Source organism: Rhyacophila brunnea, unplaced genomic scaffold (assembly GCF_057557595.1).
Source record: "Rhyacophila brunnea isolate RB1 unplaced genomic scaffold, BYU_Rbru_1.0 scaffold_19, whole genome shotgun sequence".
In the NCBI taxonomy this organism is placed as follows: domain Eukaryota; kingdom Metazoa; phylum Arthropoda; class Insecta; order Trichoptera; family Rhyacophilidae; genus Rhyacophila; species Rhyacophila brunnea.
In genome coordinates, this window is record NW_028232848.1 from 36,524,256 (window position 1) to 36,541,530 (window position 17,275).

Consider the following 17,275-nt stretch of genomic DNA (forward strand, 5'->3'; position numbering starts at 1 on the left):
AGAGTGAAGTGAGCTAGAGGATGCCTTCCTCCAGCAGTGGATTGACCCCGGCTGATGATGGTGATTTTGATGATTATATGCAGGGTGAGCCAACTTGGACTGACTGGTGTAAAATGCATATAACTTTTGTATTTTTATTCTTTTATTAGAATTTTTATTTGCTAAGAAAGTCTGTAAGTCGGGGGAGTCTGTAACCCCTAGAGAGCGCGTCTCCAGGTGGCGGATAGGAGAATGCCCTAATCAAGGGTAGGAGAAAAATAAAATATCTCCCGCGGACCAACAGACCTGGCCCTCCAGGTTGGGGGTTGGGCAGAGGGTTAACCACTCTCTCCCGTGAAATCACCAAAGGTTACTAATACTACACAATGCCTCGGACATATGGCAACCGCTTCTAGACGACCCGGACCGAAAAATGGACTACGAATAGGATTTTGGAACGTACTCAGCCTATACCGAGCTGGCGCAGCTCAAAACCTAGTGGAAGAACTGTCAAAATATAAGGTCCAAATTACCGCCATCCAGGAAACCCGTTGGCCGGATAGCGGAGAACTTATAGTCGGACAGCATGTTATCTACTATAGCGGAAACACAGAGGGGAAACATGTTTTCGGAACAGGTTTTGTGGTCGCTAGAGAAGTAGCAGATGCTATACTTTCTTTTGAACCCGTAAACGAGCGCATATGTGTGCTCAGAATCAAAGGAAGATGGTTTAATATATCACTTGTGAATGTACATGCCCCGACAAAGACTTCAGAAGAGGCCGAAAAGGATAATTTCTATGATCTCCTTGAAGCGACTTTTGACAGGCTACCGGGACATGATATCAAATGTGTGCTAGGAGACTTCAATGCGAAAATAGGGAAGGAAGCTGTATTCAGACCCTTTATTGGAAAAGAGAGCCTACATGATCATTCTAACGAAAATGGTAAAAAAGTGGCTCTCTTCTGCAGCGCCAAAAACTTAATCGCCCGAAGTACCACTTTTCCTCGTAAAAATATACATAAAGTGACTTGGAATTCAAGGGACAGGAAGACCTTTAACCAGATTGACCATTTTCTAATTGATAAACGACACCATAAAGCTATTGAAAACATTCGAAGCTACAGAGGCGCTGACTGTGATACGGACCACAACTTATCGATAGCAACCTTTAGGGAAAAACTTAAAAAGACAGCCCACGCAAATGCGAAGACGAGAGTGAAGTACCATATAGAAAAGCTGACAACTCCAAACGGAAGAGATAGCTACAGAAAAGAGTTAAAAAACCAAATCGGAAAACTCACCGAAGGAGAAGCCTGGAGTATCGATGAGAGGTGGAAGAGACTAAAAGAAGGAATGGTAAAAGCTGCGGAAGTCTCGATAGGACTGGCACCCAAGAAAGTAAAGTGCCCTTGGTACGACGACACTTGCCGACAAATGGTGGAGGAGAGAAGAGCAGAAAGAGCGCTCTATCTGCAAAATACGCAGAGCGAAGAAGCACAGAAACGATATAGCGAGACGTGCAAAAATGTCCGAAAGCATCTGAGAAAGTGCAAACGAAGCTTCATCAAAAGTAATTTTGAGCAGATGGAAGAAGAAGCAAAACGAAATAAAACTCGATCATTCTTCTCGAAAGTGAGCTTTGAAAAAAGAGGCTTTCAACCTAGCACGCTACAAATCAAAGATCAACAGGGTCAGATAGTGGCAAACAAAGAGCAAGTGCTAAACATATGGAAGTCCCATTTTGAAAACTTACTTCAACGCTCTGTACCAGATGAACCTTTGGAATCGCCAGAAATCGCGACAGCAGAACCTCTTATACCGCCACCAAATAAGGCAGAGTTGATGGGAGCACTGAGTTATTTAAAGAATAACAAATCGGCAGGAAACGATAATATTCCATCGGAGCTTCTCAAGCATGGAGGAGAAACCTTTCTTAGTGCCATGCTTGAGCTACTGCAACAAATATGGGAGGAAGAAAAGATCCCTGAAGCATGGAAAGAATCACTGGTCTGTCCTATCTTCAAGAAAGGGGACAAACTCAACTGTGCAAACTACCGTGGCATCTCTCTTCTTCCTACTGCATACAAAGTTCTGTCGAACATTATTCTCGAAAGAATTCTACCATATGCCGAAAACATTCTTGGTGACTACCAATGCGGCTTTAGACGAAACCGCAGTACTACCGATCAAATCTTTACACTGCGCCAAATCTTTGAAAAGAAATGGGAATACGCCCAAGATGTACACTGTCTCTTTGTAGATTTTAAAACCGCATATGACTCTATTGATAGAGAAGCTCTCTGGAATATATTGAAAGAATTTGAAATACCGTCAAAACTTATAAATATAATAAAAGTATGCATGGACGGATCCAGAAGTAGAATTCATATGCAAGGTAGTATATCAGAATCTTTTAAGGTGACAGCAGGACTAAAACAAGGCGACTCCTTATCACCAATGCTGTTCAACTTAGCTTTAGAGAAAGCCGTTAGAGAAGCTCTGAAAGCAGAAGGTGGAGTTACCCTGAATGGGTCCCATAAAATATTGGGCTACGCAGATGATTTGGTGGTGCTCGGAGAATCTGAAGAAGAAGTCAGAGATATTTTCACTCCTCTGGAGGACACAGCGAAAAGGTTGAATCTACGAGTAAATGTGGGAAAGACCAAGTATTTGAAAATGACAAGAGGCATTGAACCCTCTGGAAACATTGGAATAAGAAACTCCTCGTTCGAGAGAACCTCTCTCTTCAAGTACTTGGGCTCCAACATTACCTCTAAAAATGAAATGTCCCTAGAGCTCTCTGACCGACTGAGAAGTGGAAATGCAGCGTACTTCGCGCTGAGTCGTCTGTTCAGGTCCAAAATGCTGTCCATCAAAACGAAATTCCGGGTGTATAACGTGGTCATCAAGCCAATCGTCATGTATGGATGTGAAACGTGGGGTTTAACAGAAAAACAAGAAAAGGCGCTCCAAGTGTTTGAAAACAGAATCCTCCGGAGAATACTTGGACCCGTCAATGAGAACCACCGGTGGCGCATCCGCACAAACGCTGAGCTCTTCGACCGATACCAACCTAGAATCACTAATATTCTGAGGTCAAGAAGGCTCAGATGGGCGGGCCACGTTGTACGATCTGAACGATCTAGAACTCTCTATAGGATTTACAAAGGCACACCAGCTGGCACTCGACCTCTTGGCCGCCCTCGACGGAGATGGGCGGACAACATTCAAAGGGATGCGGAAAGGCTGGGGATAGTCAACTGGGAAGAGAGAGCGCTGGACAGAGATGCCTGGAAAAACGTTGTGCAGTCGGCCATGGACCTGAACGGCCCCTAGCGCCAGTTTAATAATAATAATAATAATAAGAAAGTGTAATTGGTTATTTTTTTTTGTGTATTTTTAATGTGTGGAAAAAAAATAATATCATTTAAATGAAATCCATTTTCTTGTTGACAAATAAAGGCTCTTTATAAAATATTTTGGGTACTGTTCGGTTATGAGGAATACAGCGAAAAACACATTTTGAAAATACCCGATATACTGGATTATTTGTTAGATTGGTTTTTTTTTTTTTTTTTTAATTATTAATAACCATGTCCTTGCTTTTTCGTACAAGGTGGTTGTTAGTAATTTTGAACGATCACAAACACCCAGGCTTTGAGAAAAACACATAAGTGTTTTTGTCATGACCGGGAATCGAACCCAGAACTCTCGGGTGGAAGGCCAGTGTTAGTTTGGGTTAGGTTAGGTTAGGTTTGGTTAGGTTAACCTAACAAATGATCCAGTATATCGCCTATTTTAAAAATGTGTTTTTCCGCTGTATTCCTCATAACCGAACAGTACCATATTTTGCATTACGGCATGCAACATTTCTGGCTCCAAATTTGTTATTTTTGTACGAATATTTTGCTTTAGCTCTTGAAAAAAAAACGAAAAAGTCACAAATTTTTAAAAACCGTCAGTCCAAGTTAAGAAATCCTGAACCATGTAAAATTAACGTAGAGAGCCTCACGTTGGAAAATTCTACATGCGCTACTGATAGACGTCACTATTATTAGGCATTTTGTCGACTCAAAGGGCGTGGTGCAATGTCTGGTCTGGGCTCGGTGCAATAATATTGCTATCAGACTTGTATGTGCAGTTCAAATTTAATTAACGTACAAAACACGTCTGCTTTCGGCGGCGCCAAATGTAATACATATACAAACACGTCGCTCAAAACTAATGACAACAGGATACAATGATTGATTTAATAATTGTAAACTTTATTTAGCACGATAGAATAGTATTAATTAGAAAGAAAACTCCACTTGAAAGATGGAGAAATTCACCTACACCTTTCCCGATCTAGCTGACGTGGACTGACGATTCTTGACTGGATAGTATGGTTTCGCTTGCAGGCTCTATGTCTATGAGCATGGTCTTGTTACCCGTCCAACATGCCCATATGGCGGAGAAATACAGGATGAAAACTAAATCCTCTGGGAAAGTCTTAAATGTGAACAAAAAGAGAAGAACAGCTGTTGCGACCATCGGACCATCCGACTTGGTTGCTACAAAGGCCAATTTTGTTGCATTTAGAAAAATTGGGGCATCATAATACCAACGTGAAGATCTATTCACTTAGATTGTTCGGCAGTTTTCTGTTAGCGTTTGTTACTTACTACATTTTTTACAACGTTTTTATTAGGTCGTATTCTTGTTTGTCCGGTGGTTGTTTATCCAGTACAAATCTTGCAATCGATTTTTAACTAACTTCACGACTAACTGGACATTTGAAACTTTTAGAATATATCAGAACACAATGTAAATGCATTCTTTTAATACTTTTAGCCATCTTTAAGTAGAATTGAATTCATTTTCACTTAATTCTGTTTTGTATGAAAAGTTATTTAGGAAGAAATCCGTAATCCAATCTACTATTATTGGTTGCTAAGGGGTCTGGGGTCCTAGCAACTAAATTATTAATATATACGTGCGTTACTATGGAAATCAATATGAAATGTCAAAATGACATTTCAGTATTCTATACTTATTTTGTATTTCTATCAAGTACAAATTTTTTTGATCGTTTAAGCTAGTCAAGTCAAGTTTATATGATTCAACAGAAAATTTAAAAACGTTGTATATAAAAAGTTCTTTTTACCTTGTAATTATTTAACTACTAGTTTGATTTGCAGGTTTGGGGAGCGGGGGGGGGGAGAGGTGATAACAATCTTAGAAATAGGGAGCGTCAGTAGCTAAGTTACATAACTAACCTGTTATATATATGTCACGTCTCCTACATACCACCCCTCCGTCAATAGACATCAGTGGCGAAGAGAGAAGTTAGGCTGTCAACACAGTCAGTGCTCAAAACACGCCTGGCGTGTGGCCATTAGATACATATAATATATTCACTGCTGACCAGTTAATTACTACATTTAATTATCATGCTAATTGCGACACGCCATTATTATTATTAAAAAAAAAAAAATAACCAATACCACCTATAAATTGTAGTCTTATTTAAAATAAAACAAATACGTATAACCAACACAATTTAATGTGCACTATTTATGGCCGATCTTGACAGCCTACCTCCACTCTTTACTACTGGTAGACATTTGATGGCCGAGGACGGCGTAGTTATTGACGGGCTCGATTTAAATGATAGTGATGAAGGTTTTGAGTATTTATCCTACATCCTGACTTGAAGGTAGGTATTTTGTAAAAACTACAATGTCGACTGTAAAATCTTGATAAAGTTACTACAAAATAACAAGATAAAAAGAACTTTTTATATACAACCTTTTTAAATTTTATGTTGAATTATTATGCTCAATATGCTCAAACTTGTACTTGATATGAAGTAAATAAAAAACAAACAAACAAATATAGACTACTGAAATGTCATTTTGACATTTCATTTTGATTTCCATAGTAACGCACGTATATATTAATAATTTAGTTGCCATACAAAACAGAATTAACTGAAAATGAATTCAATTCTGCTTACAGATGGCTAAAAGTATTAAAAGAATGCATTGGCATCGTCTTCTGATATATTCTAAAAGTTTCAAATGTCTAACTAGTCGGGAAGTTAGTTAAAAATTGATTACAAGATTAATTGTACTGGATAAAAACCACCGGAGAAACAAGAATACGAGCTAAGAAAAACGTGGTAATATAAGTAGATGCATCTCCGAGTAGAATCTCCGATTTGCTTCTGTGGCGAATTGCAGGATGCCGATCACATCTTGCAAGTTAGTTAAAAATCGATTGCAACTATACTGGACAAACAACCATCGGACAAACAAGAATACGAGCTAATAAAATCGTTGTAAATCACTAATGCGGTAGTGGGTCGAGTTTATTATATTTATTTATAAAAGCTCTGTGTTGATAACTGAGCTTTTGTGCCATAGCTACATCCCAGATGAATGCAAAAACGACCCAGTGTGACAAAGTGAGGTATGGTGCATGCCGCAGCGCAGCGCGAATTTCGTGATTAATTATTGTCCGTCGACAATGGGTTAACTTGCACCGGTGGAGTGTGATTTCCTCTGCCAACGAACACGCCGCTCTTAATGGGTTACTGCGCAAAAAGTAACAAGATATATTATGCTAGCGTTTCTCAACCTTTTGATTGACGCACACTTACCACGACGAATAAATGTATCTTTCTTATTTATTTATTTAAGGAAACAAAACATTGTTTACATAACAAATCTAAATTCAAGACGTGCACATGAGATTTACATTATAACCAATATTAAAACCCTCACAAGAGAATATATAAAATAATAATAATAAATAAAAATAAAAACCTACTTAAGTAAAATAATTGTACATATACTTACAGTAAAATAAAATTTCGAATACAAAATATATAGCACGTCACCGAAAATATCTATGTCTTTGGGGAGCGCATTGACAAGTCTTGCACCCGTCGCTAATGGTGCCTGATAGGCTTGACACGAGGAAACGGTTTCGATCCATAATAAATCATGGCTGCGACCACGTAGGTAATTGACAGGCGAATGTAAATTCAAATTCATTAGGGCACCAGAATTGAAAACCATCCCTCGTGATAATAGGCAAAAAAATTCAAGAGCAGAAGAGACCTACGAGATTCAAGAGAGTGAGAAGGAAGCATGCTTTGTAGAAAGGCAGTCGGAAAATAATCGTTTGACGAATTATCGAAAGGAAAATAGTGGAAAATAGATATTTCTTCTGGACGCGTTCTAAAATAAGCTTGTATGAAACCTCATAAGGACACCAGATAATCGACCCGTATTCAAGTATGCCACGCACTAATGAGACGTAGAGTGTACGTAAGACATTTGATTCTTGAATGGTTTGGATTGTCGCATAATGAATCCTAGAAGCTTACTCGCACGTAGAGCTGTAGAAGTTATATGCGAGTGAAAAGTAGTAGTCCTCTGAAAGATTTATTTTATCCTGGAATGTAGTTATGTGATCATTCGAATCAATTCGAATAATTTATTTTCTACAACTGCTTGGATCCACTTCTTTCAGCATTCAACGGCACGCTAAAATTGTATCAATGAAAAATCCATGGAACTTTTGATTTAGCCCGTCTACCGTTGACCTGACCAAATACCATGAATTTTTAGGCAAAATTAGAAGAAAGAAGTTTTGAATGTGAAGTGTGTTGATGATGGACTCGTTTTTCGTTTGGTCATCCATGATACTCACACTATCCGCTTCCAGTATTGCATTTCTCTGTTTTATTTTCTCCTGTTTTTTCCAATTAAATATTAGTCTCCAAAAAAGAGATGCATGTAGGTATATAGCGGCTTACGCGTCGCCTTAATAATGCCGTGGGTTCGAATCATGGATCTGGCAATACACAATATATTGTGTTTAAATTTGTGTTTAGAGTCAGAGTACGGACCTAATAGGTTAATCAAGTGACTGGCATCCATTTATCGTAAAAACAAAATTCTGTTGATATAAAACTTCCACTCTGTGGAAGCCCATATGATCTTATTAGGATCGGAAATGGCATAAATAATCATTCTCACTCCTAAGCAGCATATAATTATATGAGCTTTACCAAAATGATGTACCTACTTGCTTTTTCTTCCATCATCCGTGGCGTAAAGAACAATAGGCGCACTTTAAAATTGTGCTAAGCGTCTCCCAAGACCTTGTTTGGTGCGCACGAATTTTATTCTGATATAATCCATTACGGTCAATCCTTGGTGATACTTTCATTTTTATTACAAGCAGCATTTAAATTACATGATTGGATTGTATTGTGGTTCATTTAATTAACTGTCTTTTCATTTCCATTGACGGAAAACAACACGAAAGTGATTGAAGTAACGCAACGTGTGTGGCTAGGTGCATGTTGGTGATAATTTGTAATGTTCACGATATGTAAAAATAAATAAAATTTGAATTAAAAATAATTACAAGATAAAAAGAACTTTTCATATACAACGTTTTTAAATTTTCTGTTGAATCATATAAACTTGACTTGACTTGCTTAAACGATCAAAAATATTTGTACTTGTTAGAAATACTGAATAATGAAATGTCATTTCATGTTGATTTCCATATTAATGCACGTATATATTCATTAATAATTTAGTTGCTAGGATCCCCTAGCAACCAGTAATGGTATCGAAATGGCTTTTCATACAAAACAGAATTAACTGAAAATGAATTCAATTCTACATAACGATGGCTAAAAGTATTAAAAGTGTTCTGATATATTCTAAAAGTTTAAAATGTCTAGCTAGTCAGGAAGTTAGTTAAAAATCGATTGCAAGATTTGTACTGGACAAACAACCACCGGACAAACAAGAATATGAGCTAATAAAAACGTTGTAAAATAACTTGGAATGCCTAGAAACGTAAGGTTTAGGAGGCAAAACTGTATATGGGGTCTGGTAGATGTCATCATGGAGATATATACAGTACATAATATCGTCACTGTTCTGACTAACTGGAGAATACTAGATTTGAGTAATTTGATTTTGAAGTTTTTAAAATGTTTGAAATGGTCTATCATGTGAATTTATTAAGTAATCGTAAAAAGGACGACTTTAAAATAAAGACTGTTTATTTATTAAGAAGGTTTCCAGACGGTAAAGTTTGAAATAAGGAACATTTTGGTATAACTAACTTAATATGTAATTTTTTCGAATTAGTGTCTTCTGCCAGAACAGTGACGATAATATGAACAAATCAGTTAAAAATTATCAAAAGTAGTGGATTGATTTTATATGATTATGACTGAATATATAATAACTAACGTTTTGTTGAAATTACTTGAGTGTAAAAATATTGAATTTAAGACTCTTATATTATGTACGGGATTGCTATGATCAGGGAACTCAGAAATAATGCGAACTGAAATACCTGACAGGTAAAGAGAAGCAGGCATCCGATCTCAAGTAAGGAAGAATACGGGATAAATTTATACACGTGCCAAGAATACGTCATACTGTCGTCGAATACTGACAAGTGCTCTCGGTTTATGCATTGACGCTCATTTAATATTGGTGTATTACACACATTATTGCACGTCTATAATGCGTGATTCATTTTCGTAGGACACTCACTCATTCAAAACCCTGCGCCAAACTTTACTGTATTGGTATATATAGCCTATAGGAATTCTATTTATTATCTGTTCTACGGCTATGATATATGAGTGTTTCAGAAGCATAGTGAACCAAGTCCATTCTGATTATTTTTGAGTAAGCTAGGTTCAAACATTTAAGTATTTCTAATTCTGTAAGAGTATGATTGCAATTATGAAGTGTTACTTTGAGCACATTTAAGTTGTTATGTAAGGTAAATCATATCCTTACAGAATTATAAATACTTATAAATATTATGTTTGAACTTAGCTTAGTCAAAAATAACCAGAATGGACTTGGTTCACTATGATTGTGAACCACTCATATGTACCTATATTGGGAATGTACCTCACATACTTTATAAAATTGCCCCTACCCTCTGTGGTTCACGTGCCACTAGTTGAGAAATGCTGTATTATATCAGCTCTGGTGACAGATATATATTAGACTCATATGTTTTATAGGTTAAAAAATACATTAACGTTGTGTGTAAAGGGGTTAGGGGTTACATAAGCTTTATAAGCTAACATAATCTGCTCATAAAGAGCAATCATAATAATTACGAAGCTTTTCAATTGTCAGTTAGGTAATACATGAAAGCTTCCGTTAAAAAAATAACTCCGCTCTAAGTAATCATGTCAATAAACTTTAATGACGTGTATGTTAATTAATTTTGTATTTATTTAAACTTTAATCATTTGCCACATTCCATAAACATTTAAATATCGATTCCGGTCGGAAATGGGTATATGTACGAGGTGTTCCGAATTATGTATGCTGAATTAAGAATACTACATTTTAAGTTTAATTAAATAATTACAAGATAAAAAGAACTTTTTATATACCACGTTTTTAAATTTTCTGTTGAATCATATAAACTTGACAATTCTATGTATTAATAATTTAGGACAAATAAGGCAATTGTCAACAAATCTTTTTTTGCTATTTTGCAACAAACAAACAAATATAGAATACTGAAATGTCATTTTGATTTCCATAGTAACGCACGTATATATTAAGGGGGGACATGCTCGTCGAAGGTCAAAATTGAGTTTTTATTGTATTTTCAAACCATGATCCTGGACACTCCTTAAACGTTGTAGATAATCTATTTATATAATTTTGAAGCCTTATTATCCTTTATAGTTATTTTAAACATTTGATGACTGCATGAAGTATTTTTGTTACATAAAATAGTATTCTTTTAAACCTCTCGCTCTAATGTTTTAGAATATAGTCATATTTCGGTACAGAACTGTGCAGTGGTGTTAAGATTTTTTACATTTATTAATTTTTAAACGCATTTATAAAACCATTAGTATAATTTATTACGAGATAATTTTTGTAAAATATTCACGATAAAAAATTATTTTGATAATCTCTGTGATCCCAAATTTGACAAGAATTAGGCATTTTATTATTCAAAAAATCGGCAAGATTAACACATTTGAAGATGATTCTAAAGATATTTATTATAAGCTATGTCTTTGATCATTCAAGTGTGATAAAAATCTTATGAATACTGATTGCTTTATAATAATTATTGACCTAAGAATAAGGTAGTGTTTTTTTGAAATACGCCATTTCTTTTGTCATTCCCTAGTAGTTAAGCTACAACATACGGCCGTAGCCATAAAATGAAAAACTATAATTAAAGTAGGGAGTAAAATTATGTTAACGCGCGTGTTTGAACATGTACCCAACCGATTTATTTTTTATTTTTTTTTAAACGGTACATGTTCAAACACGCGCGTCAATATCATTTTACTCCCTACTTCAATTATAGTTTGTCAATTTATGGCTACGGCCGTATGTTGTAGCTTAACCACTAGGGAATGACAAAAGAAATGGCGTATTTCAAAAAAACACTACCTTATTCTTAGGTCAATAATTATTATAAAGCAATCATTATTCATAAGATGTTTATCACACTTGAATGGTCAAAGACTTAGCTTATAATAAATATCTTTAGAATCATCTTGAAATGTGTTAATCTTGCCGATTTTTTGAATAATAAAATGCCTAATTCTTGTCAAATTTGGGATCACAGAGATTATCAATATAATTTTTTATCGTGAATATTTTACTAAAATTATCTCGTAATAAATTATGCTAATGGTTTTATAAATGCGTTTAAAAATTAATAAATGTAAAAAATCTTAACACCACTGCACAGTTATGTACCGAAATATGACTATATTCTAAAACATTAGAGCGAGAGGTTTAAAAGAATACTATTTTATGTAACAAAAATACTTCATGCAGTCATCAAATGTTTAAAATAACTATAAAGGATAATAAGGCTTCAAAATTATATAAATAGATCATCTACAACGTTTAAGGAGTGTCCAGGATCATGGTTTGAATATACAATAAAAACTCAATTTTGACCTTCGACGAGCATGTCCCCCCTTAATAATTTTGTTGCCATACAAAATAGAATTAACTGAAAATGAATTCAATTCTACTTAAGGGGGGACATGCACGTCGTAGGTCAAAATTGAGTTTTTTTTGTATTTTCAAACCATGATCCTGGACATTTCTTAAATGTTGTAGATAATATATTTATATAATTTTGAAGCCTTATTATCCTTTATATTTATTTTAAACATTTGATGACTACATAAAGTATTTTTATTACATAAAATAGTATTCTTTTAAACCTCTCGCTCTAATGTTTTAGAATATAGTCATATTTAGGTACATGAATGTGCAGTGGTGTTAAGATTTTTAACATTTATTAATTTTTAAACGCATTTATAAAACCATTAGTATAATTAATGACGAGATAATTTTAGTAAAATATTTACGATAAAAAATTATATTGATAATCTCTGTGATCCCAAATTTTACAAGAATTAGGCATTTTATTATTCAAAAGATCGGCAAGATTAACACATTTGAAGATAATTCTACAGATACTAATTATAAGCTATGTTGTTGACCATTCAAGTGTGATAAACATCCTACGAATATTGATTGCTTTATAATAATTATTGACCTATGAATAAGGTAGTGTTTTTTTGAAATACGCCATTTCTTTTGGTATTCCCCAGTAGTTAAGCTACAACATACGGACGTAGCCATAAATTGACAAACTTTAATTGAAATAGGGAGTAAAATGATGTTAAAGCGCGTTTTTGAACATGTCCCTAACCGATTTATTTTTTATTTTTTGTAAACAGTACATGTTCAAACACGCGCGTTAATATAATTTTACTCCCTACTTCAATTATAGTTTGTCAATTTATGGCTACGGCCGTATGTTGTAGCTTAACCACTGGGGGATGACAAAAGAAATGGCGTATTTTAAAAAACACTACCTTATTCATAGGTCAATAATAAATATAAAGCAATCATTATTCGTAAAATATTTATCACACTTGAATGGTCAAAAACATAGCTTATAATAAATATCTTTAGAATCATCTTCAAATGTGTTAATCTTGCCAATTTTTTGAATAATAAAATGCCTAATTCTTGTAAAATTTGGGATCACAGAGATTATCAATATAATTTTTTATCGTAAATATTTTACTAAAATTATCTCGTCATTAATTATACTAATGGTTTTATAAATGCGTTTAATAATTAATAAATGTAAAAAAATCTTAACACCACTGCACATTCATGTACCGAAATATGACTACATTCTAAAACATTAGAGCGAGAGGTTTAAAAGAATACTATTTTATGTAATAAAAATACTTTATGCAGTCATTAAATATTTAAAATAAATATAAAGGATAATAAGGCTTCAAAATTATATAAATAGATTATCTACAACGTTTAAGGAATGTCCAGGATCATGGTTTAAAAATACAAAAAAAACTCAATTTTGACCTACGACGAGCATGTTCCCCCTTAAAGATGGCTAAAAGTATTAAAAGAATGCATTGGCATCGTGTTCTGATATATTCTAAAAGTTTCAAATGTCTAGCTAGTCGGGAAGTTAGTTAAAAATCGATTGCAAGATTTGTAGTGGATAAACAACCACCGGACAAACAAGAATACGAGCCAATAAAAACGTGGTAAAATATTAGTAGATGCATCTCCGAGTAGAATCTCCGATTTGCTTATGTGGCGAATTGCAGGATGCCGATCAAATCCTCTGGGAGTGTCCCCATATTGCTGTTGAAAGGGAAGAGCTTCTCAAGTCGGTCCGACCCTCATTTGAACCGGTTGGCCATTGCGACTTGGTATCTACGAGGGAAAATTTCTCAGCTTTTAAAAAGTTTGCGGCATTTTACGGCGAGCGAGAAGGTCTTTTCTCATCGAGAATTGACCGTAATTCATTATATCAAAATAGGAATCACGCAAACTCTAGTGCACGCCAACCAAGGTCTTGGGAAGTTGCTCCTGGGAAAGTTTCGGCAAAAATTTGAAAAAAGCCTGGCGTTCGTTACGCCACGGTATACGCCTGTAAGTACTTATGTAAAAAATAAAATTTGGAGAGATCCTTACGTCGTCTAGAATTTAAAGTAAGTAGGTATCTACCTATTGTTAATACCTTGATCCAAAACGACAAAAAATGGTCGTTGATGTTATGGAGTTTGATAACACTTCGGAAGAAAAGTTATTGGTTGTAGGTATGGTGCAAGTGGCTGAATTGGGATAAATATCGGGTTTGGGCAAATAAAAATAAAATAAAAATGTATTCACGTACCCAATAGATTAGGACTAGGGACTCCAATCCCGGGATCCCGAATCCCGGGATCCCGATCTATATTCGATACCTATGAATCCCGGGATTGATAAACATAGTCCCGGGATTTCGGGATTGATTTTTTTATAAATTTTTATAGAAAATAGAATAAAAGCGAAAATATAAAAAATACTTTTAATAAAAAATAACTACATTAGAAATAAACTGAGTTTGAATGAAGTTTGATTTATACCCATGTGTAGGTTGCCGATTCATTTTATTTTTTCACATAAATTATTAAAAATGGAAAATTGGAAAAAAACAATGCTTCGCACTTTTAAGAAAGTAATGCCACCATGATATCATACGTTTTACGGCAGTTTCATATTTGTCTGACTAATTACATTTATGAAGCGGAAAGGCCATAAGTACGCCATGATTATTTGCTTTACTATTTTAAATCTCGCTAACCCATTCATTAAGTCTTTACTATCCGAAACAGCAATCTCTTATTAAATTCACATTATTATTTAAATTACAATATTATTTACTCCGTTAAACTTGTGTATTTCTAAGATTGAACGTATACAATATTAACAATAAATGTCTTAAATAGTATAAATTATACTAGATTTATTTTTGACCGATTTTATCAATGTTATTTGTAAATATAATTTTTTTATTAACAATGGAAAAAATGCCAATCCCGGGACCAGTCCCGGGATCCCGGGATTGTCAAAATGTAATCCCGAAATCCCGGGATCAGAATTTTGGCTCGGGATTGGATTCCCTAATTAGGACCCTTGAAAAAACTACGCCATCTTGATAGAATGGCGCCCAAAAACGGTTTTGGTGTAATATTTCAATAATATTTAATATATTATATATTTAATAATTCTAAGATGAATTAATGTGGATTGTTAAATTCTACATACCATAAGTGTCTTATATATTGTTTTATATAACCGGGAAGAGTAGATTGAGTTTGAGGGGGTGTTAATATAGCAGTGTATTGGAAAAGACTTATGGTGATATGCAAAGAAACTAACGAGATTGTTTGCTTTGAGTTAAATAAACGATGCGTTCTCTTATCTCCTCATTGGTCCTGCACACCCAGTATCCGTCGCAAACATCTGTTTTCGAAGCTCAGTATACGGTTGCTCTGAGCCTTCGTAAGGTGCCATGATTCGTTACCGTAAAGCAGCACCATCAGAATGCAAGTGTCGAATAGGCCGCATTTGGTTTTGACCGAATACAATCGTGAGTCCCAGACACACTGCATCGAGTTGAATGTTGCTCCAGCCATTTCAATTCGGATAGCGAGCTCTCTCTGCAAAATGCCATCTCCCGTTATGTGTACCCTCAGGTATTTGAAGCTGTCGACGCTCTCGTTGCCCGTCGCTAATCAGAGGAAAATCTGGATCAGAACATGTGCTATTAACTTATTATTATTATTAGTTATGATACTAACACCGTTCCAAAGTGATTTCATTATTGCTGCAATACCAGAAGAATCTGTCCTACCGCTATCTATCTTACTACTATGTCATTTGTAGAGCGCAATGAAAAAGTTTTGTAAATAATTAACTTAGTTTTCATGTTAAAATTAACGTTAAATTTATGTATCCGATTTAATGTTTTTATAATTTATTACGTTGTATGAAATTTAGTAGAGGTTATTCAGTGTTTTAAAATTCGTAATACTTTCATCTCCATTATGGAAAATTTTCAGACTTGTTCTCGCGATTTAAATAATGTTCCTTTCTTCTCAATTTATCGGAAAATGATACAGCCTTAATTGAAAAAATGAAAATTTACGCGACTCTTTCTCCCCAGAAGGTTATTCGACTTTTAGGCGGTTTTACGTCTTTTTAAGGGTATTAAGTGGCATACTAAAGCCTTAAAACCAGGTTGCGTCTATCTGTCTGTTGTTCCGAAAAAACATAACTTTTAACATCATTATTTCAGACGCTTCTACCGTTAAATAAGATATAGTACCAGCTAAAGTTTAATAGAATTTTAAAACATAAATTTAATAATAATAACACGTTCTTCTACCTTCTTGTACGACCCCCAATGGGATTTCGGTCACCATTGGAGCAATCTTCGCTTTACCCTCTGCTACTTTTTATTTTTCTTCCTGGCGCTACTAACAACCCTATGTAAGTTTTGACCCCCTCCAACATCTGCCTTTATCCATGTCTGTCATTTTTTTTATTTATCAATATTTTAGATATTTTATGGATTGACGAATATTTTTTTGACTATTATCAATCATTGCTTAGTTTAGGCAGTGTTTAATTGAATATTAAAAACTAACCAACACTTTCTACATACTATAGTAGTCTTAGTTTAATGAAAACAAATACGTATGACTGACAAAGTTTAGTGTGCACTGTTTATATCGGATCTTAACAGCCTACCTCCACTCTTCGCCACTGATCTTGTAACTATAAGCAAGAGAGATCTGTATAATTTGTAGAAAACATATTAAATAAGTCATTATGATAATATGCTATCTTTTCTCGTCAAACGAATTGAACGTAGTTATACAGAATGTAGCCAGTCCAAAATAATGTCGAGCTGAGATAATGGCACTTTAGCAACAACATGATATTAAAAATGTATGTAAATAGTATTTTATTTCAAGAATATTTTTTTTGCGGCTTGGCTATTTTCAGCAGAACGTAGAAAAAACCTTGTCGCATCTGATCTATATCACATTTCATTTATTTTTATTTTTTGTGGACTGGCTACTTTCTGCATAACTATGTCCAATTAACATTATTTAATGATCACTTAAAATATATTATTAATAACATACAAAACTAATATTTTAAACGGTTTCAATCTAATATTAAGAGTAAAAACATATTTCTTTTCATAATAATATATCCATTGTTATAACACTTTATAAATTATTATTTTATTTTGTATTAAGTATTTAATTAACATTATTTATTTACTTTTTTAAACATATTATAACGAGTATTATTATTGTATTTGGGAATAAGTTGACCTATACCCGGTTATCTTTTTATACGTATGA

The 17,275-nt window shown here is 34.4% G+C and overlaps 1 protein-coding gene across 1 annotated transcript; it reads left to right on the plus strand.

Moving 5' to 3' along the window:
- Window positions 1–378: 378 nt before the first annotated feature.
- On the plus strand, window positions 379–4,582 carry LOC147072986 (uncharacterized). Its single transcript, XM_085945898.1, has 2 exons — window positions 379–2,158; window positions 4,383–4,582. Exons 1-2 carry the CDS (start codon window positions 379–381, stop codon window positions 4,580–4,582), a joined length of 1,980 nt encoding a protein of 659 aa, XP_085802024.1.
- Window positions 4,583–17,275: the final 12,693 nt, after the last annotated feature.